We start from the raw sequence: 27,494 nt of genomic DNA on the forward strand, positions 1-27,494 counted from the left end.
TTTACTGTGTTTTTTATGGACTTGAGCATGAAGGGAACATTCCTTCACTGCAGCAGCCTGCCTGCAACTATTCATGTCTATGATTTTACACTCACTGTCTTTGAATAGAAATGCTGTGATTAGGTGCCATGGCTTTGGCTGAGACAGAGTTAATGTTGTTTGCAGAGACTCGTATGATGCTGTGATTTGGATTTTTGGTGACAATAGTGCTGTTGCAATGCAGTGCTTACTCAACATTAAGGACTTCCCTGTCTCCTGTGCTGCCCCTCCAGCAAGGAGGCTGCAGGTGCACAGGAAGTTTTTTAGGCAAGTTTTGGGTCTTTTGGACATGTGGAAGTTGGTGGCAGTGGCAAACAACATATCCCAAAAGTGGAATGGAAACAAGCCTTTTGAGTTTTCCAGTGAATTACCTTAAAAAAGCCAATCACTGCTAAATTGTCAGCATTTATCATGGCTTCAGCCTGATCTGTAGAGTTGATTAAGACTGTGCTGGGTCCTGTTCTTCTTTTGACCCACGTAATAAAGGCTGAGGCCTGTCTGACTCCTGTGGAAGAAAAAGAGAATTGAAATAACTGTCAAAATGAATGACACATTTCTGAGCAATCAAGATAGAAGTGGTGGAGGTGCAAAAAGATGCTGAACTTGGACTCCTATGGACTGAGGATAAAGTTGATTCAAAGTGGACTTGAGCATCTAAATCCAGCCTCAGGTTTTAGCCAGCATTTTAATTATTACCAGCTCTAGAAGATCAGCAGTGAATGAACACTGTTCTGTGGGATATCTGCAAATGATTGTCCACATTAACTGCTTGATCACAGGTGGAGAATAGAGATGAGAAAATTAAGAAAAGCAGAAAAACTGCTCTGCAGCATTTCGTGTGTCCACGAGAGAATCAAAATCATAGCAAGTTATAAACAGCTATCGACCTGAGGTTTAATCCAAAATGACTTCAAGCCAATTGCAGATTTTATTGAACTGTCTGTTCAATTAAATTAGGTGTCAAAAATGTTCCTTTGGTGCTGCAGAAGATCTGATAGGTACAGAGGCACGTTAAAATTCCCCTGTGGTATTGCAGCTTCACTTTTCAGCTTAGACTTGAGAAACAAAGCTGAAATCTGTCAAAGGTGTAATTTAATTCTGGAGACTTCCATCTTTTGGGATCCAAATTACTACTGCTAGTTTTACTGAGTTCATACTCGCTTTGTTTATTTGGTAAATTCTCCTCAGGCTTTCAGGAATTTTAGGAATCGTGATAGGAATCGTGAGTCTCTTTAAAAATAGCTTCTAGCTATTGTGTTTTCAGGGGAAATGGAGCCACAAATTGAGGCTCAGGAGATGAAACTCTAAGCCATAAAGTAGCGCCTTCATCTCAGTGAGCATGGTGTCCTTGTTGGAGTAGAGCAAGAGTCTAGCAAAGGGTTAATGAAAACTGTATATGAAAAAAAGTCCGTATGCTGTGAAGTGCCAGAGTAAAGATGTACAGCACAAGTGGATTATCAAAGATGCAAGTCCTGGTGCTGTGCATTTTAGCGATATGACAAGGTCAAAATTGAGTCAGACCATTTTACTGCCATCAAGTCATTTTGCAGCAGGCTGCACTGCAACTAGTTTAAAATACTTTTTTTTTTTTTTTTCCCCAGCAGATGCCTGCCTGTTTGGCCTTAAAAGTGTCTAAGCTGCAGAGAAAAGCACAGAGCAGTATCTAGTGGCCACCCAGTGCTTGGCTTCTGCTGTCTAAATGCAGAGTTGAGCTCCTGCAGCTTGTGTCAGCAATATAACCTCTCAGCATATTTTTCATGTGGTTAGTCTTTATATTGCGTTGCTTTAAACAGCCTGTAGTTTGTTTCTTCTGGGCAAATTCTGGCCTCGGAGATGAAGTAAATGATGATTTTACAAAGCCTAGAATTTGGCTCTCATTGTGTGTCCGTTGTCAGGACAATCATTCAAAAATGCTCTCTTCCATCAAGTACTTGAGTGGATTTCTTGATTTAAGCAAGGCCTGCAGTTTCTTTCATGGTGAAGTTTGAGTTTTGTATAAGAAGTCTTTGGGTGGTTGCTAAACATTTTCAGTTGCTGATTCTCAGTGGTTTAAAAGTTACACCTGGTAGGTGTGATTTTACTAGGTGTTGCACATAATCAGCAAGTCAACAGAGTGTAATTTAAGTCATTATTGGTAGTACATGTGCTCTGAACAGTTAGTGTTATTTTATACAAATTGTAGGGCAGAAGCCAGTTTCGTAATTTCTGGCGTCTTGCTTGTAGGTGTCCCTTACATTGCAGCTCTGTGCTGAGATTGGCTGTGTGCATCTTGTGTTACAGTGCTTTGTATTCACTGGCTCTCACAAACATACTTGACAAGTAAGTTTACCTGTTCAAGTGATGTTTTCAAGTCCACCCTATATATATAATCAGAGAGTTCATTCTCATGTATCTGCACCTCTAACAGAAGTTCAGCTTTCAGCTGCAGCAGACACAGGGGCTCAGGAGTTAAGAAACCCAAACACAGTTGTGTACAGTTTCAGGAAGCAAACTTTATTCTCCTTTTTGTTTTAATTTATATTAAACTTGTGAGTCAACAGTACCTACTTAGAGTATGAACAGACCATTTTCCAAGTCACGACTTTTTGCCAACTCTGTAATATTTACCATTTTAAGGGGAAAAGAAAGAAAAATATGTATATGTTTGCAGTAAAAGAAAAGGTCTAATGAGGCCAGGATTTCCCAGGATTGCTCAAGTCAGTCCTATTCCAATGCTGTTGTCTTTGCTTAATGACTTCCCACAAAAGATTTCAAATTATTCCATTGTTTTTTTCCTGAGCCACGAATGAGCTCCCTCTGATGGCTACACTGCAAAATTCTTTGCTTTGGTTTAGGAAGTATAGCTGCATATTAAGGAGCCTAATGAGTTCAGAATTCATTGTTAAATACTGTGTATTGCTCCGGTCTACTTCTGCAGTCATGCTAGCTGTGGAAATTGCAGTGAGCTACTAGAAGAACAAACTAAGCAGGTTTGGGATCAAGTTCTTGTTTGGTGTGACTTACTTATGTTTGTTCTAGGACGTGGGAATACATCATTTTGGGGGTGTTTCTATGCCCTGAGTACAACTGTGCCAGCAGTGGGTTTGACTGTGTGAACTAAACATAGAAAAGCATATTTAATTATAAACTTATAAGATGAATTCAAATTGAATTTCTTAAACAGATACAGAAGTAATTGCATGTTTAATACCAGGGCAAAAACAATTTGGCACCTTGCATATTCTTTTTCTGTTCAGTTGTATTGTACTTCTCAGCAGCATAACAGATGGGTACATCCAGTCACTATCAGTGCATGAGAGAGTTTACCTTTGCAGTCTATGGGATCTTCCCTGCTGCCATCCACAAAAAATTTGACAGTCGGAAACTCTTGAATGTTAAATTCTTTTCTCAAATCGTGTTGGTCTGTGACATCAATTTTGCCAAATTGGATTCTTGGAGCTTCTTTTTTAAGCTGCCGTGCAGCCTCAGCAAATTCTTCAGACAAATTCTGAGATGCTTGAGGTAAAGAAACATCTGGAAAGGGTCAAACAAAAGAGAATGGGTTACACGAGGTGCAGCACGAAGCTTTCCAGTGAAAATTATTGGGTCAAGTAGTAGCTGGAAGGGTTGAATAAGGTAATTTATGACTCAAGTAAATGAGAAATTATATTTTTACTTCTTTGTGTTGATTCTGACTGTTCATCACTGGACATGTACATGGACCAGCTACAGTGAAATACAAACAAGATTGCAACAGTCTTCTGTTGGGAAGACTAGGGAAAAAAAAAGTAGTTTGAATATGCTCTGAATGAAATATTACTCACATTAAGACTCTTTGATAAGATACAGTTTTTGTAAGCACTTCATTTAGGCAAACTGGTGTAGTGATGAAACTACTGTATCCAGGTAGGGAGGAGGGGGAGGAGGGAAGGAGAGAATAAGAGAATATGCTCTCAAAGACTGGCAGTGGTTCTAAAATAACAGATGTTTCTGGGGGCCTCAGGCCACTCCTTCTATAGCTTGAATGGCAGTTGTAGTTGGAGGAAGGAGGTGGGCCATCCTAGGCTGTGCTGTGAAGTTGTAGGTTACACCAACATGAAGAAGGGACAAGGGAAAAGCAACTAGTTATGTATCACTGCTCCACATTCAAAGGTAAAGTGGTATAGGCCTGGTGCTTTACAGCTTTGCAACTTTTGCAACTTTTGGTAAAACTGAGATACCCTTTCTTGTTGGTTTTGCCCATTTTCTTTAGATTTGGCACAAACATTTTAGTTTCATCATTATAATTTTCAAATAGGAACCAATGAAAAAAATCAGTCCTGTTTTCATGCATTTGCGTGTTCTTGTGTGTATGTGTACATTATTTACATTCACATGTATGTTTACACACTTATGTGCCAAAGCATAAATCTAACACGGTAATTATCTCTTGCTCTTTCACAAAATTACAAACGCACTTCTCTACAGCCTACCTCATGAAGACATTGAGCAGTGCAACTGTAACCAAGAATTGAATGAACGTTTCTGTATGAATTCTAATAAATGAAAGAAAGACAAAAACCTCTAATCCAGTTCAGAGCTCATTTACATTTCTTCTATTATTCATCATTATCCTTGCTCTGAATCCCAGCCATCAATCATTTTCTTCTCACCAACTGCTACAAGGAGGAGCATGAGGAGTAGTATTAAATAATGTTATTTTCTCAATATATTAACCAGATATACCTTTCTAGATTCTTCTGCACTTGAACCCATCTTGGCCCAGAGCTCTTAAGTGTTGGTAACAGTAGCTCCAGCTGTTAATGTGCCAAATGAGGTTCTTGTTAGCAGGACAAAAGTTAGTGTCTGTTCAGGGGACACTCAGAATGGTGTTGAATAGAAGGTGCTTCTCTGAATAAAGTAAATGAGCCTTAACCCATCAGTCCAAAGCAAATTGTGTTCTAGTTGCCTATAAAACTACTGTTCCATCAAATAATTTTATTGCAACTTTACAGAGATTTTAAAGAGATTTTATCCTAACTTCAATTTCCTTTTTCCTCATTATAAAAATGCTCTTATCAGTGTTTTTCCCAACAAGTTTGTAATATGTTGTCTCTAAAAAACAATGTAGTAGTATCTCAATCTTGGCCTAGTTTGATATACTCTAGATAAAACTGCAGAAAACCATGATACCTAATAGAAGTTCTGACTGGTGAACATGAGACACAACATGTTTACCATAGAAAACCACTGCTGGTTCTAGAGATGGTGCTTGTTGAGCCTTAAAATGACTCTAATAAAACATGGGGTAGTTGCTGTGCAATTTAAGAGTGCTGACAAATAACAACCTCACAGAAAGGGTGAGCACAGAACAGTTAGGCAGAACTGTGGGGTTTTTTGAGAGGGTGTGTAGCTCTGGATGGAGTACAGCTGGAATAGCGAGCAGGAAGCCACATAGCAATTAGGGATCCCAAGCCTTCTAGCTAATTCCAAGGCAATGGTTTATACCAGAGGCAATTTCAATGTAATGGCTTTTTTTTCCCTAATAACCTAGGGTTGCATAGCTGTTTTGCCACAGCTGGGGGGAATTTGGAAGATCAGATACTTACTGCACAGTGAAGTGGGACTCTCCTGGGAAGGTGCAAAAGAGATTGTTGGTGAATTTCAGACAGAGAAGCTGATGGTGCCTAGAGGCTTCCCAATAAGTAGGGAATAGCAGGCTTTCTGGGTGTTAGATATGCATATAGATTGTCTGGGGGATTTGGGGATCCATTTTTCTCTGAAATATTTCAATTCCAAACAAAAAAAAAATGTTTTAAGAATGATCTCATCACCAACTGGCCTGAATAGGCAGAATTGCAGGTAGCTATTAGCATTGCTAGTGTTGTTAGATAATGAGAGCTTGGCAGTTTGTAGCTGCTGGCAGAACTGGGAGAAGTGCATGCCTCCATCCCCTAAAAAATAAGCAGTGCACTCAGAGACCAGAAGTCTGAGTACCATTAACCTGATAACTGTGAGACAAGTTCACTGAGTGAGCAGCCACCTTCATCAGACAGATAAAAACTGTTTCCTTGGCTACCCAGCAGGCATGTGGAAACATCCATCACGTACTTTTCCCTGGCTTTCCCAAGTGATTAGACTCCTTTTCAGCTTTCCATCAATTCCTTTTTATTCCACTCATTCTTTGTTTGCTTCCCAGGTGCTTTATTTTTCAAGTCACTTGGATGTTGCAGGAAATCATCGCTTCTCTTATTTAGAGCCTTTTCTTGAGTTTTGTTTTGCTTCCTCTGTTTCAGATTTTTACTGGCACCAATTGCTTCAGGTGTTGGGGTGAGGAAGCAGATGCTGAGACTAACATGGGATCACAGGCTCCACAGTCGAGGAGAGCTGGGTGCCAGCAGAGCATATACAAGGGCAGATGAAAGGTAACAGAGATGGTGGCAAAGTCACTAGGGAAGATGTGCCTGGGTGGTGAAACACCCATGTAAACACCCCCCCATACACACACACACACACACACACACTGTGTACCAGTGTGCTGTGCCACAGCTGCCAGAAAAGAGAGGCTCTTGAAATGTCATCAGCTCGGGAACAGCATTATACTAACAGTGAGAGAATGTCTTCACTATAAGTAGTTTTATTTTTCTTATAAGTAGAGAAGCATAATTTAAGGGGTTGTTAAACTTTTTATTATTATTTTCCTAGATAGTGTTTTTGATCTGTTTTTTGGAAGCATCACTGAATTCCCTCTCACACGGTCATTGCTATTTTGTGAAGTGTCCTCATCAAAACAGATGTGAACCTCCAAAAGAACATTTTACCAGATTGGCACAGTTTGAGCATGAGCAAAGAAAATCCTGAAAAGACGTTATCCAGCATCTGAGAACAACTCAAACTCCTTGACTCAGACATGGGAAGATGAAAAACGGTCCACAGAACTGTGAGTGCTAAAGCAACTGTGAGGTATCCTCTTCAATTTCTACACTTTTTTTCTGATAAAAATTGAGCCGCAACCAACCACCTTTTTAAATTACTTGCAGGGGAGAGTCTGTAGCACCATTTCTGCAGCCACTTTGCTCAGACAGCAAATGCTGAAGAACAGAATCACATTTTTCAGCACCTTCCCTGATGACCACAGTTTCCTTTATTTTAAGAACTGCTGTAAGAATGCCTCCCTCTAAAGGTCATGTAGAACAAATCTTACATACACCCTCATTCCCTAAAGACAAGGTTTTGGGTGTGGGAGGATTGCCATATTTTCCATTTTCTAAGCCAAGTCAGAAAAGTCTATGTGTTTGAGGATTTAAATGCACTTATTTATTTTACCTGTCTTATATGTCAGCAGCTCAAAATTTGTCAGTTTTGTTTTCCATGAACGGAGAACTAGGTTAACATGAAATCACACACACATTGAAAGCAAAACCAGAAAAACTGAAAGGCACTACAGATTTTTAATCAGACTGTCAAAAATGCTGATTTTTACAGCTCAAGCCATCAGCACTTGTGTTCTGTGCATACGAAACATTTTGTCAGGAACCAGTCCTGTTTTCCTGATGAACTTAAAGCATTACTGCATCACTATCAAGAACAAGGCAGGGTATTGTCCCATACCATCTCCGTCTTAGAGAGAGTCTGAGTATGTTTTGCCCAAAGCCACACCAAAAGGATATGGCAAAAGTGGGGAGAGAACTGGAAATCTTGTATTTAGAGAGTATTTCTCTTGGAATGCGTAGAAGCATATAACCTGAGTAAGCCACTACTTTATTTCGTAGTGCAATATACTGAACTAAAATACATTGAAATGTGGGCAGAGGGACAGAGATTTTTGCTGATACATAAATGTGTTTAATGACCCTAAAGCATTCTTCAAGAGAGTATACATGAAAGCGTGATGAGTTCCTTCTTCTTTAGCTAATGCTGATGGCCTCCAATTTCATTTGGCAATCTGTACCGATGGTCTAGTGATTGCTGCAGACATTGTGAATATGCTCGTTGTCATGCTAAATACTGATTTCCTAGCTGTTAGTTTCTGGCATGGTCAGAAAGTCATTTCAGCAGTCCTACTTTTCATCTTTCCCTGCGTAGGCTGCTTTTGCAGTTTTCACTACAGATATATAATTTTCTCTGTAGAAGAGCTCTGCGATGAAGAATGGTTTTGTGTTTAACATGTTAGAGTGGAAGCACAATGTTGATTTTGCTGCAGGTGCAAACTTTCTTATTTCACCTTCGAAGTGTTGCCATAGTATTCTACAGTGCAAAACACAGCCCATAACCTCCTGTGTTGACCTCTGTACTTTTAAGCTGAGCTAATTTAATGTTTGCAGTTTGTAGTTTGCTTGAGGTCTTCTGGTATGCAAACACTGAAGATCATTCTAAAGTTTGAATTCTTACTCAGAACATTCAATAAAATAAGCATGTATAAGAGACATCTACATAGGGAATGCATGTTAATCATTGTCTGCAGCAGGCAACTAGAACATCATTAATGACTCTTGTACCTGCATCGATGTGTATTTCCACTGTCTTGCTTATTTTTATAAGCATATTTTGCAAACAAATTGTCTCTTTTCAGACAATTTACTCCTAGGGACTCACACAGATTTTCAACAAAGCCTACAGGAATGAGGCACCCACATCCCAGTATCCTTTGCACTTCATTAAGAGTTTCCTGTATGAAGCTTAGTTAGAATATATAACTGTTCAGGGTTTTGAACTGTTTTCACTTACCCAGACCAGACATATGTGGTGAGGAGATTGCTATATGCTGGAATTGGTTCTTAGCACATGAGTGGGTATGCTTTGGATGTTGGCTTTACGCAAGCTGACCATCTGGTCTATATACACTGATTTTAAAATCAGTCACGCTCCCCTTACTTCCTAGAAATCTCCCTTTTCATGAACTATATATACACACAGGCAGCAATTTCTCATTTTTCAGTAACATCGCCTTCAGCTTTTGTGCCTTGAGAAGGTGTTTGTCTTTGAGTCACCCCATCTTGCCTATTAAATGTCATTATCTCAGCATAGATTGTCATTCACAGGCCGCAGGGATCCTACAGTTGATCTGGTGGCTCACTGGGTAACAGACCTGCTAGAAAAGGTAAATGTCACCCTCTTTTTTAATAAATTGGAATGTGCATAGAGAACAAAGCAGCAGTGCAAGTGCTGTACCACTTGTATGTTTGTCCTAATGTTATAAAACTACAGACTAAAGAAAATGAACCCCCCCTGATAAATAAGACAGGCAAACTAGAGCCAACTGTCACACGGAGAGACCTTGACAGACTATGGAAGGGGGCCCATGTGAACCTCATGAAGCTCAATGAGGCTAAGTGCAAGGTCCTGCACCTGTGTTAGCGTGATCCCCAGTATCAGTATAGTCGGGGAGAAGAACTGAATGCGAACCACTAATGTGTTTTGCAGCCTAGAAAGCCAGTTGTTTTCTTGTGTTCAGGCTGTGCTTGGCCACAATTGCTATACTATTCCTTCTATATCTGTGACTTCAAATGGTTACAGTTTGTTGTAGTGTACAGTAGTATTTGTAGTGTTCGTTTATAAGTGTACACAGTCCATCCTCCCTGTGGTGCCTTATTTTCATCAAAGTGCTTGGGATTTTTGTTAATTATCTTGATTTCAAAGGTGTGTAAGTAAAAACTTAAAAGCAACAATATTCTGCAATGCAATTCACCGCAGGGGTTTATATTCAGTTAATGTATAGTGTAAATAGTAAAACTCTGCCATGTAGGCAACACTGATGTATGATCTGCCTTCTGCTGGTGGCAAGTGCTCTGTATTCCTTGTGGTAGTAGGCCTGTGAGTGATCACTGTAACATTAATGGAAGTGCCATAGATTACAGAAGAATGAGAGACACCTTTCATGTGAGCTTCAAGATTGGGTGCACCTAAGGTGTGTCATTTGGCCAGGAGAACAGGCACTGTTCAGCACACTGCTGCGTGCTGCTCATGTTGTTTTCAGACATTGTTCTGTTCCTTCACAAAAAGGGAAATCGAAGCTGGTACTCTGTTCCTCTGGCCTCTCCTGCCTTCTTCCTGCTGCCCCTTCGGTTACTTTCTTGTTGCTGAAAAGCAGTCAGGATGAGGGCAGGAGAGTGCTGGATTTCTGGATCATTACTTTTTTTCCATGTTGGGTATTTGCCCAGTGTACTTTGCTCAGCTCACTAGAGTACTGACCCTGCATGGCAGAGAATCAGCATATGCTTTTATATTGAACCTTGCCTGAAAGAAGGCAGATCTGCGACACAGTGAGGGTGGAGCTGAAGGGCATTAGGAGGGTCTGGGAGTCGCTGGGCAGAAGACATCAGAGCAGGCCCTTCCTGATTAAATATTGTGGGACTGGTAAGTAGATAATGCAGGGAAAGGGTTGGAGTTTTCACCTAACAGCTAGACCTAAGGCAGATCCTAGAGCTTTGGATCAAAATTTGGATTTCACTCTTAATTCCATCTTGGTATGAATCCCGCTTTCTGTGAATTGTGGGTTTCCTTTGCATTCCCTTACCACGTCTCAGTGATTAAGAATAGGCCAAGAAGAGAAGGGACTCAGGTCTTGTATTCATTCTGGATTTCTGAAACTAATTCTTGGCAGCCTCACAAATTTCCTGTGTGGCTTATGTGATTATTGCTTTGTCTCTCATTGTCACAGCTCCTCGAGTGATTCCAGGTTCACATTGTTTACATAGCCTATTTTAAGGAGTAGGGCATAAAACTTGAGTACTTTATGGATTCTCTGTTCATGTGCATGTCCCATCTTTAGACTCCTCGTGCTGTGGCAATGGAAATTACAGCAAACAAGCCAGCTTGTTCAGCAACGTGGGCTGAACATCATTTCACACATCCCAGGGCAGTGCCTCAGTGCAGGATGATTTTTCACTGTCCCAGAGGCTGTTCAGTGGCAAGTCTCTAAAAGGAGCTGCTGAGATTGAGGCCAAAGATTTCCCGGTAATGTGTCTTGAGCTGAGGAGCTTGTCAGTCTAGTGATTGATTTCATAATTCTCTGCAGGGACTGTAGATGCCATAATGGTTTGTAGCTAGAAAGGCAAGCCATGAATTTTCAGTAAGCCTTTCAGATAGATGTGGTGACCTTGAATTCAAACCAGAATGCAGTGAGGATCACTGGTGCAAGGTGTGGTTGTGGAGCAGTGTTTTATCTCTGACTTTCTCAGAAGGTGCAGAGTGTAGGGGAAGGGTGTCTCTGTCCCTTGGTTCTGAAGAAACCCAGTTGTGAGGGCAAGAGAGGTCCCAAACTACTCTGAAGTAGGGACAAGAGAACCTGTTTTTTCGGGCTCTTACAAAGCTTGAGAATAAAGCTTGACGAAAGCTTTTTTTTGTTTTGTTTTGTTTTTTTCCTGAATAATTATTTTTTCACCAAAATACTGTGTCTTTAGAGGGATCAAAGCAATTCACAATTTCAGGGTGAATTTGGCAAATAGTTTTAAACCCTGCACAATTAAATAAAATCTTGCTAAATTTCAACACTTTGAAACATGTCATTTAAGCACTTCTAATACATTTCTGAGTGATTGTTCTAGAAATTCTAAAACATATTTGAAGTTTTGTAACACTTTTGGGATTAATGAAATGTTTGGTATGATCCAAAGTTAATTTTATTAATTATTATTAATTCCTTAAATGTATTTCTGCAAAGTTAGGATGTTACTTTAATTTCAAATAATCCATTTAAAATTCAGGGTAGATTTGTGTTTTTTTTTCTGTATGTGCCTGTCTGAAATGCCTACCTGCCTCCAGAGCATGCTACTTTGCAAGGTGTTTGTGTAATTTATGGCTGAGTTGGTGTGTGTGCTGAGCTCAGTGAATGTGGCACAGTCAATCGCAGGGTGAAGTAAGGTCAAGCCCGAGGAACAGACACAAAGCTTTTGCTGTCTTATGCAGATTGAGGAGTCTGTTGCCCATAATCATTATGAACTCCCGTACTAAACCTATATCAGAAAAAGTTCTTGCCATAAGTAATGTCCTTCCTTGCTTGTTTGGCTGAACTGTCTCTACTTGGAGATTTACATCATTTTTAGTTAAACTTCTGTCTCTTATAAGGCTCCCAATCTCCACTGCAGTAACCTCTCCCTCCATACCAACCATAGTGCCTGGCGTTTAATATGAAATATGTCGTCTCTCCATGCATTTTGATTTCAGTCCTGCTGCAGGCTGAATGATCACTTCTAGTCCAGCAAAGCACTAGGCACAAGGTGTGTCGATGTGCAATTGTAAGGCCATGTGTTGAAATTCAACATTAATGTAAGTGATGATCTGGAGAAGGGGTGGAGTGAGACTGGCCTCCCTGATGGGTTGTATGAAGCAAGCTGGAAAGATGCACTGGAAAAATTTTCGGTGCAAAACCAATGCTATCCTTCAGGCTTGTGCAGTCCCACTGAGAATAAGGCTTGCTGCACAACCCTTTTGAACACCTAAACCCTATTGCGGCCTGGAGGGGGGCTGCAGTAGAGTGAAGAAACCAGGGCCACCCCATCTCTGCAAAGAATCACAGAAGGGCTTGCTTTGAAGTGACCTTGATGCCCATCCTGGTCGACCCCCCTGTCACCCACTAGATCAGCTTGCCCAGGGCCTTGCCTAACCTGGCCTCGAACACTTACAGAGATAGAACATCCATAGCTTCTCTAGGCAGCCTGTGCCAGTGCCTCACCACATCTAATCCAAATCTCCCCTTTTTTAGTTTAAAAAAGTTTTAGTCAGTTTATTATCTTACTGCACGGCTGTGGGACTGCACTGGGAACCCAAGAGGTTTGGAGCTGGGGTGGTGGGAACAGAAAACTAATGAAAGGGCTGTAGTCCTCATAGGATCCCAGGTAAACCCGGGCACAGTCAGCATTTACAGCATCAATATTTGTTCTATCTTTGAAAATATGTTACTGTAAAACAATTCCTCTCTAGCTGAATCCACAGTGGTTGCTGTGGCGTCTGCTCTACAGTAACATCTGCTCTCTAAAGAGCCGTACAGAATCATACGGGCTAGATCAGGGACACTGGCAATGGAACTCGGAAGAGCTGTGAGCTCAGCCAGCCTACTTTGATCAGGAAACCATGCTACACAGTGCCAGGCTCTCCTTGTCCCGTCATTCCAGATGCATGGGTTTGGGAATATTTAACTAGGCACTGGCCAGAGTGCAGAACTGTGCTTTTGAGAGGCAACACATTTTTTTGGCAATTTAAAGAGACCTTACCATGGCCTTAAAGTCAGTGTTTCAGTCCAGCTAAGCCAATCTAGCAGCCAGCTGTCACTGCACAGAGGCCCAATCCTCCCACTCCTACCTCCTGTGGTTCCCTTGGTTCCAGTACCGGCCCACCAGTGAGCCAAGCCAAGCAGATAACCAGCCCTGCCAAACACTATACTTTTTGTCTTTTTCTTTCGTGATACACTTTCTGTAAGACCCCGATGGCCAGACCTAAGTCTCAAAGTTAGTTGCTCAAAAGACCCCATTAAGTTTCTTCCCCATGAGGAACAAACATGAATGTAATAGAAAAACCTCAAATCTGCCTTCACTTAACTAAGCTCATTTCAGGGAAAGAGTCTTGCAGATCTATATAATACAATTAGAGTCACTAAAATAATGCAAAGAGCCATTCCCTGAAGTCCAAATACAGACACGAGATGCCAACTTGCTAAAACTTCAATAAAAGGTATGGATGAAAATGTAAGAAAGAAAAGCCATCTCTGATTTTTGAATACTTGGAGTCTCACTCGTCATTGCTGTGAACCACATCCTTACAAAATTAGATAACGGAAGCAGAGAATGCCAAGTCACAACTCCGTGTGTGTGGACCCATCTTAGTATCAATATCAGTCTCACAGAACAGACTGGTATTTAACCACCCCAAAAAGCAATCAGTGATTGTAGCCATAGTCAGAAATAGATACATGGAGAACATCAAACAAGGACTGCTGGAGGACAAAGCAGCAGCAGAACAAATGTACCTTGATGCCCCAGCATCAGCTGTACTCTGCAGAGCTACCAGGGTAAGAGATAACAGAAATGATACTCACAGAACTCCACCAGTAGGTACTTTGTTTCCTTCAATGCTCTGTCAAAGTTGCTCTTTTTCAGCAGGAGTACATTGTTTTCCTTTTTTATTCTGGGGAGCTTGGCTTTCTTTAGTTTTGTTTCATTTGGGCCTATGCTGTCTATAGCCAGGAAAGCTGTGAGAAATAATAGTGGCAGAAAGAAAGACGGACATGTCTTCATCTTGCTCTGCCTTTACTCAGTTACCAAAAAAGAAAGGAGTAAAGGAGCACTAAGCAGCAGTATTTGCTGCTCAAATGGCTGCTGTTGTATCAGCTAAACTAAGGGGCTGATAAGGTTGATAAGTCTACCACCAGGGGAGCTAATTGCACCTTTCCACTAGAAGCCTGACGTAGTTAATTACTTTCTCATATCTAGTAGTGTTTGGAAAAACAACGGTGGAGACAGTGGGTTTATTGTTTCTGTAAATAATCAGAACAAAAGCCTGGAGAGAAGGTGAGAGCACAGGAGGAAACAAGTGGATTCGTAGTGCACCTCTCCAATTAGACTCCCTGCTCCCCTTACCATTACCCACCACAGAACTACAGACAAAACAGTAAGTGAGGTACCTAGGAAAGTATCTGGTGGCTGCTTCTCTGGTTAATATTTGGTTGTCTGTGGCACTTAGGGAGCTACTTACAGGTTCAATTCAGAGTATGCTGAAATCGGGGAAGAACTCACCTTGCTTTGTATATGTACTTTTAGTAGCTGTGAGGCTCCTGTCATGTCACGTTGCAGCTCAAGGAAAATGTCTATGTTGCAGGTTAAACCAGAGGATTTTGATATGGATTCTCATTTGTAGCCCATTGTCATGCAACATGAAGGGCTTGTGACCCAAATTAATTAGCTAATATCTGTAGAGTAAACTGAAGGTACGTACTATTTTATTCTTAGTATAGCTTTCATCTATGTTTATGAACTCTAAGACCTCCTAAAAATACCTTATAAAAAGGTTAAGAAGGTACTATTTAGTAAGAAATGGTTATTTTTTAAAATATTTTCAAAAATATTTTCCAGCCTGTAATTGTATTCTGTATTCTGGCATTTGTTTCACTGGTGTGGGCGAGGACTGAGGTGACTTGAGGACAGGTCGGTCCAGATAAGTAGAACCAAATTAATTGTTAAAGAAGTTGCTCTCTGGAGAAAGTGTAAGTGTAGCTTTGCTCTTTCATGCCCTTAGACTACAGGATGAAAAATTTGGTATGAAGAGAGGGTACTGCTAAAGGGAAGAAGGCTTCCTAATTGTGGTTGATTTGGTAAGTCTCCATTTTCTTGGTGATAGCAGACTGCTTCAGTTTAGGTTGTTTTCATTCCTGGTGTGAGTGGGGCTTGGTTTCAAGTGAACTTTACGAATCTCAAAGGCTGTAATGCACCTTGAGACTTGTCCGATTAGCACTTGTACAGGGTGCCTAATGAAATCAGGGAGCTGTGTACTCAGGCTGCTTTCAAGATAAGACCACACTAATACAGATACAGTAATCAGGTTCTAAAGGGGAAAAAAACAACCACACACACACACACAACAGGAAGATAAGAGTCTCCTTTTTGACTTTGTGGTTGTTTTCTCTTTGTAACAGAGAAAACATCAGTTATTCATCTCTTTTTTGAAGCTGTCTTCCAAGTAACGTCCTGGGAGGGTATAAAACATCTTCCAGAAGAACAGGGGGAAAATAACAAGGCATGTTTAATCTGAACAGACCATGTTGTAAAGTACCCCAGAACACAGCTTAAGGCTCCCAGAGCACACACAGGTAGTGTGACAAAGCCATTTGCTTGCAGAGTTGATTTTTCCCTGTCTGCCACTGAAACAAATAGCAATCGTATCAAATTTCTCCTGAAAACCTCCTACCAGGTAGTAGGCACCAATTTGGAAAGGTCTTCTAACCTCCAGGAAGGAAACTGGAATAAGAGGAGGAGCACACACAAGTCCTACCAGGACACAGATTCCTAGAGTGGCAAGATCCTTAGGGATCTGACTAAACTCATAACAAGTTTAATCAGAAGATTTCGATTCCAGGAGTAAAGATCCAGTTTTCTAGACTTCCGAAGCTGGGCTTTAAGTAACTGCGGTATCACCTGTTCTGCCTCTTCCAGGTGAGCCTGCATGTTGTGTAGGCAAGACAAGAAGTGGTGGGATTTTCTTTGTGAGTATATTTTACAATGTATATATTTCTTACAGGCACACAATTGAGCTGAAGTACAAAGCAAATGGAAATCTTTGGTATTTCATCTTTGCTTGCCTACTGTTTATTTTGTGTTTATTCCATACCCCCCAGAAAAAATAGAACTCACAAGGAAATACTCACCAGTTTCACTGATGTATGCTTTCATATGGGGAATCGCCACCTAGTGTGTATTCAAGACATAACATAGTTACATATGCAAGCTTGAATCGGTGGGATAAAGTGTCCTTACTGTAACACATTTCCTAAGATTTAGCAGTAGATCATTTCATTTCTGTGAGCAGTCAAAATGTAAAACTTGGAAGAATCGAGAGAGAGATTTAGAAAAGAACTGGCAAGTGAAATCTTATAGATGAGATATGAGATTTATTCATCAGCTGAAAAGGCTGATTATAATAAAAAAAAAAAAAAAACCAAAACAATTACAGTCTCTGGAAAAGGAGGAATACTTATTTTAAGAATCAATTAAAATAGTGGGGAAAGCAGGGAGGGCACACAACCAACCTATTTGTTCCAGCTGGTTTGGATTCATTTCTCCAACATCACAAACTCAACAGCATCCAATATCTGGCTGTTTTTAAATGTATTTTCTGTCATTGCAGATGACTGATCCCTGTTGGTGTTCATCTGATATTTATTTCTGCACTGTCTGCTAAACCGTCATTTATCATGAGGTCATTTGTCAAGTCCTGGATTCCTCAGTGCTTGCAGATTCTCAGGTCGCCTTGCAGATTATTCCATGGATGTAACAGGCTGCTTACATCTCAGGTTATTTCATACTATGACTCTGTAAACCGGTGTGAAAAGGAACTGCCAGAATATTTCAACTTTGCAAGTGATGTCTTGGATAAGTGGTCACAACTGGAAAAGGTAGTGTCTTTCTTCTTCTTCATAGACTTTGGAACAAATCTCAAATGATACAAATAAATTTGCGTTATGGATGCTGTATAATTTTAGCTGGAGAGTATGATGTAGTATTTTCTTTTCTTTGTCAGCAATGTGGGTATCACTCTAAGAGACTGATGACAAAGGATCATTTCCTTAGTCTGGAGTTATTTTGGATTAAAACTAAACCTTTTAAGGTTTGTCATTTATAATATATTCTATTGCATTCTAGGATGGAAAACGACCAGCAAACCCAGCTTTTTGGTGGGTAAATGATGAAGGAGAAGAGGTGAAATGGAGCTTTGAAGAGTTGGGATTTCTGTCCAGGAAAACAGCTAATATACTTTCTGAGGCATGTGGCTTGCAGAGAGGAGACAGAATGATAGCAGTTCTGCCTCGTGTTCCTGAATGGTGGCTACTGAATGTGGCCTGTATGCGAACAGGTGAATAACCGTATTGATTTCTTAGACACAGAAAGAACGAAAATACATAGATGTGAAAAATTTGCTGAATTAATATTAAAAAAAAAAGAAAGAAAAGTGAGCAGAAATTAGCTGCTCTGCCCTGTACAATTGTTTTATACAGAAAGAGAGTTGGCAGCACCCACACAAGAACCGAAACAGCGTTGTACTAGATACTGAATAGACACGGTTCAGTTAAATGGCATCCTCAGTTGAAGACAGTGGAGATTAAATGTTTACAACCTAAGGCCAGATTTGACCAGAGCCATTATCAGAATCAACAGTTTTAATGCACTCATTTATATGATTGCAGCGGTTTATAATTCAGTACAATATTTTTTCCGTTTTGCTGTTAGTTTCAAAAATTCTTCAGAAGAAGTTGAACCATTTCATTTTTAGTCTGCTAAACATCCATTATAAAACAATTCAGCATCAGCAGGGACACAATCAAGTATTTTTATATTGTTTGCTCCATGATTCTTGCAGGTTGCAGATGGGGCTGAGACTTAGGGAATCCAGTTCTTACTGTATCCAAGATTTTCTTAACTATGACATGGGAATATCATTCAGTAGCTCAGTGCTTCAGTTTCCTAGCTGTGAAATTTAGCAGACACATGTGAAGGTGCAGGAAGACTGAAATCAATCATGTAGGTGTAGGTTATTGAAATTCTTGGGAAAAGGAGGTAGAGAAATCCAGAAAATTTGTTTTTCCCTCTAAAAACTTGAATTCAAGCACATTGTGGCCATTATCCAAACTCGCATTTATTCACATTAGAATACTAATCCATGCTTGACAGATGTGTTGACTGAGCTGTATGTGTAAACTACCTGACCTCAATCTGTTGAGGTCTATATACCATGTCAGAGATATTAATTCCTTATTGAAATGAACAATGGCTTTATGCCACATGTAAATATTATCCAAATGCTGGCCTTATACACTTCAGCTGATGGTAATTTCACAACTCCCTTCCTTAGATACAGATCGTGAAGGAAGTATTAAAAACAATCTAAATCTAGATCTTACTCATCAGATACACCTTTAATGTGCATGACACAAAACTCAACATCAGTGTTGCAGATTTTGGAGGTTGTTCAGAGACAGATGAGATCTGGCAGGTTGGGTCTATGCCAGGTCATTCCTTGACCACAAATTCACCCAACTGTGCCTTCAAAACGTGAGTTAAACTTTGTTCCTTGTTCTGAAAGAATAAGTTCTTGGCAAGTAACTCAGCTTTTCTGTGACTGGGGTCATGTTGTGTAAACATTGTAAAGATAAATGGTGAATTTTCTGAATTGCTTGTTGCTTTTTTTCCAGGAATTGTCTTTATTCCAGGAACATCCCAATTAACAGCCAAAGATATTTTATACCGACTCCAGGCTTCAAAGGCCAAGTGCATCGTTACTAGTGATGCACTGGCACCTGCAGTGGAATCTGTCATGTCTGAATGCCATTTTCTGAAAACCAAATTAATTGTAGCCAAAGGGAGCCGAGATGGGTGGCTGAACCTCAAAGAACTCTTTGTGTGAGTACAGCTGTTTTATCAACATCTATGTGAAATAAAGGAAGCTGTGTTAGTCAGGTGATGACTCTGAGCTTTGGGATTCCAAAATACAGATGAGTTATATTTTTTCCATACCTCTGCCAACTCACTGTAATCACTTCATTAAGTACAAATTCCTCCAGCATACTTTTTGGGAGCTGAACTCAAGTCTTTGAGCTTACTCAGCAACTTGCCAGCTTCTAAAATGTTTGTTTCCACCTGCAATCACAGCACAAATGCACAGAGTACTAATCCTGCAGTTGTTTGTGCTTGTCTTCTAGAGCCCAGCCTTATGTCTCTTTAATTCAATGTCATGATAACATTGCCGTTACATCTGTTGGTGCCCCACTAATGTGGCATCAGTTATTTCTTCCCTTGACTGTCTTGATAGCCCAGACAGTCTGACAGTTCATCGGTATCTTGAACTTAAATGGTATAATACGTGTGTAAGACCACCTTGCCTGGCATCAGAGCCTGAATATGGCCCCCATTGACTTCAAAGTGGGAGACAGTATGTGTTGAGGCAGAAGTTATTTTTGCATCTACCTGTCCTACAAGAAGTGCTTTGAGAACCCTTGCAAAATAATTGTGTGCAGTCACTGGAATATGCTCTAGGTGCTCATGTTGTGAAAATTGTTATATACAGAGCAAACTTGTGAGTAGCCAGATGTGCTTTCTAGCTCTTATGTGTGCTGCCTGATGCAACTATTTATTTTGTGAGATCATATAGTTTGGGGCCAATCATTTTCCTGTTTATCTCCTAAACCTTAAAAAGTAGTATTTCTTTCATGGAATGTAATAGCTATTATGTACTATTTCTTCTGAAGGGTGACATCTGCTGACCATAAATGCGTCAAGACAAGAAGTCAAGACCCGATGCTGATCTATTTTACTAGTGGAAGTACAGGCTCTCCAAAGATGGTGGTACAGTCCCATGGCAGTTATGGCATTGGATTTGCAACCAGTGGCAGGTATAGCTTGTGGTTGCTCCCAGTGTACTGATTACATGATACAATCACTGATTGAAAACGGGACAGTAACAGTTACAGTAAATGTAGGCGTTTTGTGAGCATAGGATCTTGCTTCTTCCTCGCCTTCCCCTTCTTAGGGTAGAACACTGGTTATTAAAAACTTTTGAAGACTCAGTTGAGATCATCAAGCCACAGGGTTTTACCACTCACAGAGCTGACTGCAGAGTAGCAGTCAGGATAGCCTCCTTATAGCAAAACCAGATAAAGTTGAGTTCTTTAGTATTATGTAAGCCTTCCCTGAGAACCAAAAGCCTTTGGACCATAGGATTGTATCTTTCAAGTCACAGTTCACTTGGAATCTGGCTTGGCAATGGTTTGCTTTCACTGAGCATCTTTCTCATTTGTACTTCCCAAGGAGTGAGAAATTTTGTGAAAACCAAAAGATGCATTTCCTTAGGCGTTCTCTGTTGAAAGTTGCTGGCATGGAGTCAACAGAAGTAATTTGTTTAAATTCCTAGAGAAATAATCTGGTATTTAGCTGATGTCTAACCCACAAGGTAAGGAAAGCGTGTTCCAAATGATCTGCTCAGCTTTTGAGCTTTTGGTCTGGATCCAGATTCTGCAACAAAGGCCAAGGATGTTTTTGCACTGTTTAGAAGAAAAACAGACACTTGAAATATTAAACAGGAGGAAACGAAGGGAAAAATGTTTTTAAGATTTTCTTAAATTATTGCAAACTTTCTAAACAGCCCTACTTGGTTACACTTCATGTTCTAATGGAAGCCTCCTGTCATTTCCTTTAATTGTGCTGTGACTTGGACCTGAGTCTCTCACACTGTATGAAGCATTTTTTTTCCCCTCTGCTTTATCAGGTACTGGATGAACTTGACTCCCTCAGATATAATGTGGAATACCTCTGATACTGGCTGGGTAAAGGCAGCTTGGAGCAGTGTTTTTGCACCATGGATCAATGGATCATGTGTTTTTGTACACAGTTTGCCAGAGTTTAAACCAGCAGTTATTGCAGAGGTAAGCATAACATTTCTTTTGATGAAAGCATGGCTTATCTTTTAAATAAAGCTAATTTTTGTTGAGCTTTATTTCCATTTTGCATAAATGAAGCAAACAAGGTAGATTTCAGTGCATATGTACCAACTGCTCTGTAGCATCAAGCATAGTACTTCCCACATTCCAAACAACTATCCCTCCCTTTGGTGCCTGGTAAGCTAGATGAGCAAGTGTTTTCCCTCCTGGTTAGACCATGTGACAGGGCTACAGGGTGGAGGATATGTGGTGAAAGATGCAGGATAAAATTAACTGAAGATCACTGGTGTCCTGTCCAATATTTAGCCTAAAGCAAAGCTTGATTATGAACTTCGGGGTACTTAGGGAGAAGGGTGGGCATTGGCCAGTAAGAAGAGTTGGGTATGAACCTGAACTGGGGTTCTGCTATCCTGAATTTTCTGTGAGTTGCCAGTGTGCCTACTCCTCCCCTCTGATTTACAAGACCAAACAGCTGGGCTGTTCTCAACATCAGCCTCGTGTGTGGAAGGGAGACCCAGACTGCTTCAGGAACAAACTTGGAAAAGCTTCATTCTTATTCGTTGTTTTCACTTTGCCTTGAGCCTAGGACAGCATTGCCTTGGGATGGAGGAAAGGATCTTAAATGGAACTACTAGCTACTCTCAGCAGTCACTCATTCACATGAGTGATTTTTGTTGGACAGAAAATACTATTTTTTTCTACAGCAGTGGCATTGACTGGTACAACCACTCCATGGTCAGGATGTCTCAGGCATTCACAGTTCTTTGTTGAATGTTGAATGTATCTGGCATTTGTAGGAGTTTCATTTTGCAAACATTTTAGCACATAAGTCATGTTAACATCACCTGACACAGAGTAAGACTCACCATTACATTTTATTTTCAGCAAGGTAACTTTCTTATTTTTTCTAGACTCTCTCAAGATACCCTATCACCACCTTTTGCACTGCCCCCACTGCCTACCGCATGCTTGTCCAACACTGTCTGAGCAGGTACTGCGCATCTGTTGCAAGGGTAGCAGAGAGGCTGGGATATAATGCTCTGACAGCTCTGGCTGTTAAGTGCCTTATGTTATTTTTTCAGATAAAGGAAAACTAATCAGCGAAAATTTGCTCTCAGAAGAGAAGGCTATGTTCTGAAACATGAGAATATGTAGTCACACCTTCGGCCATTTAGGCTTCAGGAATGGGGTCTTGTTAAAAACAGCACAGAAGAAATAAATTAGATGATGTATTACAAGGTATCACTTCCTTTGAACTTATGGTTCACAGTTAAATTTAAGTCAACAAGGATTTCGGACAGCTCTGGATCAAGGAACTGTTGGAGTACAGTGAAGTTGTTCTGTATACTTGAGAATGAAGTGATCATTTAGAGGACTTTCACATGCTGAGAGTTATTTGGCAGCAGTTGCTACTGGTTTTGTTACGCTGTAAAATATTCAGCTTATGAGAAGTAGTCAATGTGATTTGTAAGGAGTTTTCACACCTTTAGTGATGTACTTACTCTTCTTGCACAGGACTTTCATCCTGAAAAAAGCCAGCCCTAATTTAGTAGAAAGCTCAGGCTCTGTGTTCCTATTTAGCCTTTCTTTTGCTTTAGAAAATTCTGGATTTGGTCTTAGGTGTCGGGATTTAGCCACCTAATTCAGCTTTCCAAGAACACCTGACATGCTTGTTCAGATTGCTCTGGTCAGTTCTTTCAAGAAAACACCTTTGCTTGCTTTTTTTCCAACAAAATTTTGAAATCCTTTTTTGTCCTTAGGAACTCCCAGTGACACAGAGAGAAATCACATTGTCCTCAGTGGTAACATGACCAATCTAGGAGTTCAGTCCAGGAGCATGTAACAGGATGATTACTGTCATTTTCAAACTAGCTTGTAAAGTTTTAGTTATACTTTCTTTGAAAGTTGAAGGGAGCTGCCCAGGTAAAACCATTCACTGCTGTTTTCAGAAATTAAGAAAATTATTTTATTTGCTATTCTTCTCAAGCTACAAGTTCATGAGTCTGAAACATTGTTTGTCTGGAGGGGAAGCACTCAATCCTGAAGTGATGGAGCAGTGGAAAATCCAAACAGGGCTGGATATCTATGAAGGCTATGGCCAGACTGAAACAGTATGTTCATTTTAATTCCTACAGTATGCCATTTCAAAGGTGACAGTACCCAAGGCACGATGTGCTTTGATAAATGAATGGAAAAGGTGAAAATAATGAACTTTTTAAAGGAAGCTCCTTGCAAAAAGCATGCCAGAAGCTACATCAGATCAAATAACTTATAGTAGAGCTTTTCATCATCTTCACTTAAAAAGAAAAAATAAAAAGTAATTTGCTGTGGATATCAGCTTGGCCCCTTTGAGCTTCTGATGGAAAGAATTAAATCAGTTCACATCCCAGACCATTCTGTAAGTGATCATAATGAAGCTATTATGAGTCAGATTTCAAGCATTCTCTCCTCTTATCCTTGAGAGGGCCCCAAGTAAATTATCCCCTTATTGAAATAAGACGTGATCATCTTATATCTGCTGTCTTGCAAATTCAGGTGTTTGCAAGAGAATGCATTGGGGCAAACTGAGCATAAGCAATCACAGTCCACAGGGCTAACCATTCTCCCATATGATGGAGAACCGCAGTGCTTTAGTCTTGATTCAGTCCTGGTTGTTACAAAGCCATGAAGAGATGTCACGTCTAATGCAAGCTGATAAGAAAGCCTAGAAAATGCTGCAAGATTTATAATGTATGTTATATATGAATATATATGAATTACATGCATTCATAAGTAATATGAATACATATCTGTTATGCAGGTAACAATATGTGCCAATATGAAAGGAATGAAAATTAAACCTGGCTCTTTGGGAAAAGCTGTTCCCCCTTATGATGTGCAGGTATGTTGATACACTGCATCTGAGCTTAACTGCAATTTGGGGTATGTGCATAAGGGGAATGCTGTCTGTGTCCTGGTCTGTCATTCACTAGTTTCAACACAAGTATTTCACAAAACTAGTCAAAGCAGTAATGGTAAGTCCTTTCTGCAGATCATAGATGACCACGGTACTGTTGTGCCTGTCGGAAAAGAAGGCAACATCGCTATTCGAGTTCAACCTGAACGACCATTCTGTATGTTCTCTGAGTACTTGGTAAGTCTGACTTAGCATCTCTGTGCCTGCTGAGAAGCTTGAGAGACCCAGGGCAAAGTTACCTTACTGAGGAGCAGAATTTCATCCAGCATCTTCACAGGGTCTATCTAGGTTATGTGAGAGCTTTGATCAGTACATCTGATCAAGAACACACAGGCAAGATATAATTGCATCTTGCACCATGAAGCAGGAAGTACCTTGTTCCGGACCTGCATCTAGCTCTTAGCTTTGTAGGCTTTATATTCAGTGCATCACTCCCTTCTCTTCCTTTCCACCCCTATCCTTGGATCAAGAATAATAAAGCAAATCCATAAAGGCTTCTCTAATATGCCAAGAGCTCAGGGAGGGTTTCCAAAGAGCACAAATACCTTACTCCTTAACATCACTAACATCTTCAATGTTTCATCAAGTCTTGTGTTGTCAAGTTGCTTTTTCTTATGTAGAAAAATAGGTAAGTGTAGTTAATGAAGTTTTTCTTGTAGGTCACCTCATCTGTGCTTTGGTCTTGAAGGTCAGGGGGTGAAAAGTTTCTGTTGACAGGAGACCGTTGTGGAGACCCCCTGCAATAAAAAATCATTTCTCTGAAGAAAATCAAATACATATTTTAGCAAAATGCTATGTTGGATGGGCATTCTGAAGGATCACATTCTTTTTTTCTAAAACAAATAGATATATGCAAATGCCATCTCTCATGCATTGCTTGTTCAAAACTGCTAATTAAAGCGGCTCTTTTTTTTAATTGAACACGTAAAATAACATTAAATATATTACTTTGAGTCTAACTAAAAAATAGCCTTGATCATTCTTAGCACTACTGCAAAGTGAATGAATTACATTCCATTAACTATCAGATACACTTTTCTTTTTTTGAAATGTTGGTTGTTGTCAGGATAATCCAGAGAAAACTGCTGCGTGCATGTCTGGAAACTTTTATGTCACTGGGGACAGAGGGATTATGGATGAGGAAGGATATGTCTGGTTTGTTGGAAGATCTGATGATATAATTAATTCTTCTGGGTAAGTCAGTTGCTTTTAGATTTGATTGTTTGCCTGGTAAGAATGTTCTGGTTTTTAGCACGAAATACAATATCAAAAGACCAGCTGAATGACTAACTTGCTATGGCTATCATATTTATGTTTTCTCCTAGGTATCGTATTGGTCCCTTTGAAGTTGAAAGTGCCTTAATACAGCACCCTGCAGTCATGGAGTCAGCTGTTGTCAGCAGTCCTGATCCAGTTCGAGGGGAGGTAAAAAGGAAAAAAAAAAATAAAAAAGATGTGGAAATAAATATATTTTATTCTAAGCATGAAGTTCTCTATATATACGAGGCTTCCTTGGAATGAAAAAGTTGCAAATTTGAAATTAAAATGACTTAAAAAAAATAAACAGTCCTCGACAGATCTCAGAATTTCAGCATTTTCCTCTCAAAAGGTTTGAGGTGGAAAAAATAATGTATTGTGGCATCTTTTTGTCTAAGAAATAGTATTAGGGATTTTACTCCTATTTTGTCACTAAGCACATGGTAGCAGAGAGGTTTTTGTGTTTCAACATTCCAACATGTTTTTTTTTGAGGTGAAACTTTCAGCTGTTTTCTTTTCTGTTCTAAAACTTCTGGAAAGTTTAGTAGTATATAAAATGAAGAAGAAGAAAAAAGTGGAGGAAAACAAACAAACAAAAAGCCCTGTACTTCAGTTGGTGTCCTTTATTACAACTCACTCCATAATAAACAGCAATAGCCCAGGACATAAGAGATTAAGAACAACTTTCTTGTATTTTGGTATTCAGCTGTAGCAACAAAAGTATCTCTTTATTCCTACATCTGGAAGTTAATGGAGTCCTTTAACTTTTGTGGTACAGGTAGTCAAAGCCTTCGTTGTTTTGGCTCCTGCTTTTGTATCACATGATCCAGAAAAACTAACTCAAGATCTTCAGCAACATGTCAAAAAGGTGACTGCTCCTTACAAGTATCCAAGAAAGGTAAGTACACTACAAAAAGGTCTTCTAATTGTGTCAGGAACTGAACTGTTTTTTTCCATCCTCAGTTCCTTTTCAACTGCTGACTAACACTTTAAACATAGTTAGATAAAATAAAAATAAATTAGAGAGCCAGCTGTAGCCTTGGGTTTGCTGTTTTCACTAAAAGAGCCCAAAAGGAAGAAGTGGTTCCTTACCTTTATCAGGGACTAGTCGTACTTTCATGAATTACAAGATTTTCACAGTGATTGTGATGGACAAGGCATTCATTCTTACCAGTTCCTTCCTTGAGCTCTGTTTAGACTCTGAGCCAAAGCAAAGTAGAAATTCCTGCTGGCATCAAAGGAGTTGAAAAACAGTAATTTGCTTTCATAATAGCTGAAGCACACACACCTTCAGGACTATGGTTCTTGCCCCTGCAAGTACTACCTGTGCAGCCCAGCTAAGATGTGTAGTAAGGAATTTCACCATCCCACCCCCAAGCTGTGCAGCTTCCCAGCTTTTTACTCTATCCATAATATTGGTATGTCTTTCCTTGCATCTCAAAGATTAATCAGAATTTGTTTGGCTAAAAGTGAGTATGCATTTTTGTCATTCAGGTGGAATTTGTTCAGGCTCTGCCAAAGACAGCTACTGGGAAAATCCAGAGAAAGGTTCTAAGGAACAAAGAGTGGGAAAAAGCATAAGATTGATGGAAATGGAGGAAGAGGGGAAATTTCCATCATCCATACCAGTCATAGCTGTGTTTGGACTTGGCATGTTATCATGACCCAGAGCACTAAGAGATTGTATGGAAGAACAAGCTACAGGGGACAAAAAGTTGGTAACATTCATGTGACTTGAGGACATGTGATATTAGAACCACTTTTACCATTGACCTGCAATTTTTCAAATGGAAGAAGATGCAAGTAATTGTGAATGAAGCATGAAAGAGACAAGGGAGAGATTGAAGAGTGTACAAAAGTTTATTTTTTTTTTTACTGGAATTAATATAAACAGCAGCTTTATTTTAAAAAAAAAAGTCTACAACAATTTTTACTATTACAAATAACTAAGTTAATAAAAAAAATCTTTACCTGTAATGAGTACATGCAATGATGAAGTGATATTCTCTTTTTAAAAACTGTCACTATAATATTCCCTAATTCTTTCTGGGTGGAAGGAGAAAGACAACTTCAACTACTTCTTGTCTTGATGAATTTGTGATCTACATAAATGGTTAAAAGGGGAGAAGAAAATATACAAAGTGCTTC

General features: G+C 39.8%; 2 protein-coding genes across 5 annotated transcripts in view; one reads left to right on the plus strand and one right to left on the minus strand.

Annotated features, from left to right (window-relative positions):
• PDILT (protein disulfide isomerase like, testis expressed) overlaps window positions 1-16,151 on the minus strand; it is a 28,627-nt gene extending 12,476 nt beyond the window's left edge. The window contains exons 1-4 of the mRNA XM_038186785.2: window positions 16,028-16,151; window positions 14,030-14,182; window positions 3,346-3,552; window positions 411-544 (exon numbers count right to left, since the gene is read on the minus strand). Of these exons, the coding sequence (XP_038042713.2) occupies window positions 411-544; window positions 3,346-3,552; window positions 14,030-14,182; window positions 16,028-16,151 (618 nt within the window). The remainder of the gene's footprint in view (window positions 1-410; window positions 545-3,345; window positions 3,553-14,029; window positions 14,183-16,027) is intronic.
• On the plus strand, window positions 10,079-27,327 carry LOC101792571 (acyl-coenzyme A synthetase ACSM4, mitochondrial). 4 transcript variants are annotated; one of them, XM_027468809.3, is made up of 16 exons: window positions 10,117-10,353; window positions 14,809-14,917; window positions 15,226-15,301; window positions 16,831-17,098; window positions 17,346-17,556; window positions 18,893-19,100; window positions 19,946-20,089; window positions 20,962-21,118; window positions 22,045-22,124; window positions 23,121-23,244; window positions 23,934-24,014; window positions 24,165-24,266; window positions 25,156-25,283; window positions 25,415-25,514; window positions 26,125-26,244; window positions 26,841-27,327. In XM_027468809.3, exons 4-16 carry the CDS (start codon window positions 16,898-16,900, stop codon window positions 26,925-26,927), a joined length of 1,743 nt encoding a protein of 580 aa, XP_027324610.1. In that variant the 5' UTR covers window positions 10,117-10,353; window positions 14,809-14,917; window positions 15,226-15,301; window positions 16,831-16,897; the 3' UTR covers window positions 26,928-27,327. The 4 variants fall into 4 exon arrangements, 3 of the variants coding, with proteins under 3 accessions (XP_027324610.1, XP_027324609.1, XP_027324606.1); XM_027468808.3 differs by lacking the exon at window positions 15,226-15,301; XM_027468805.3 differs by lacking the exons at window positions 14,809-14,917; window positions 15,226-15,301 and having other exon boundaries at window positions 10,160-10,353.
• The last annotated feature ends 167 nt before the right edge of the window (window positions 27,328-27,494 follow it).

The sequence above is a fragment of the Anas platyrhynchos genome, chromosome 15 (assembly GCF_047663525.1).
Source record: "Anas platyrhynchos isolate ZD024472 breed Pekin duck chromosome 15, IASCAAS_PekinDuck_T2T, whole genome shotgun sequence".
NCBI classification, from domain to species: domain Eukaryota; kingdom Metazoa; phylum Chordata; class Aves; order Anseriformes; family Anatidae; genus Anas; species Anas platyrhynchos.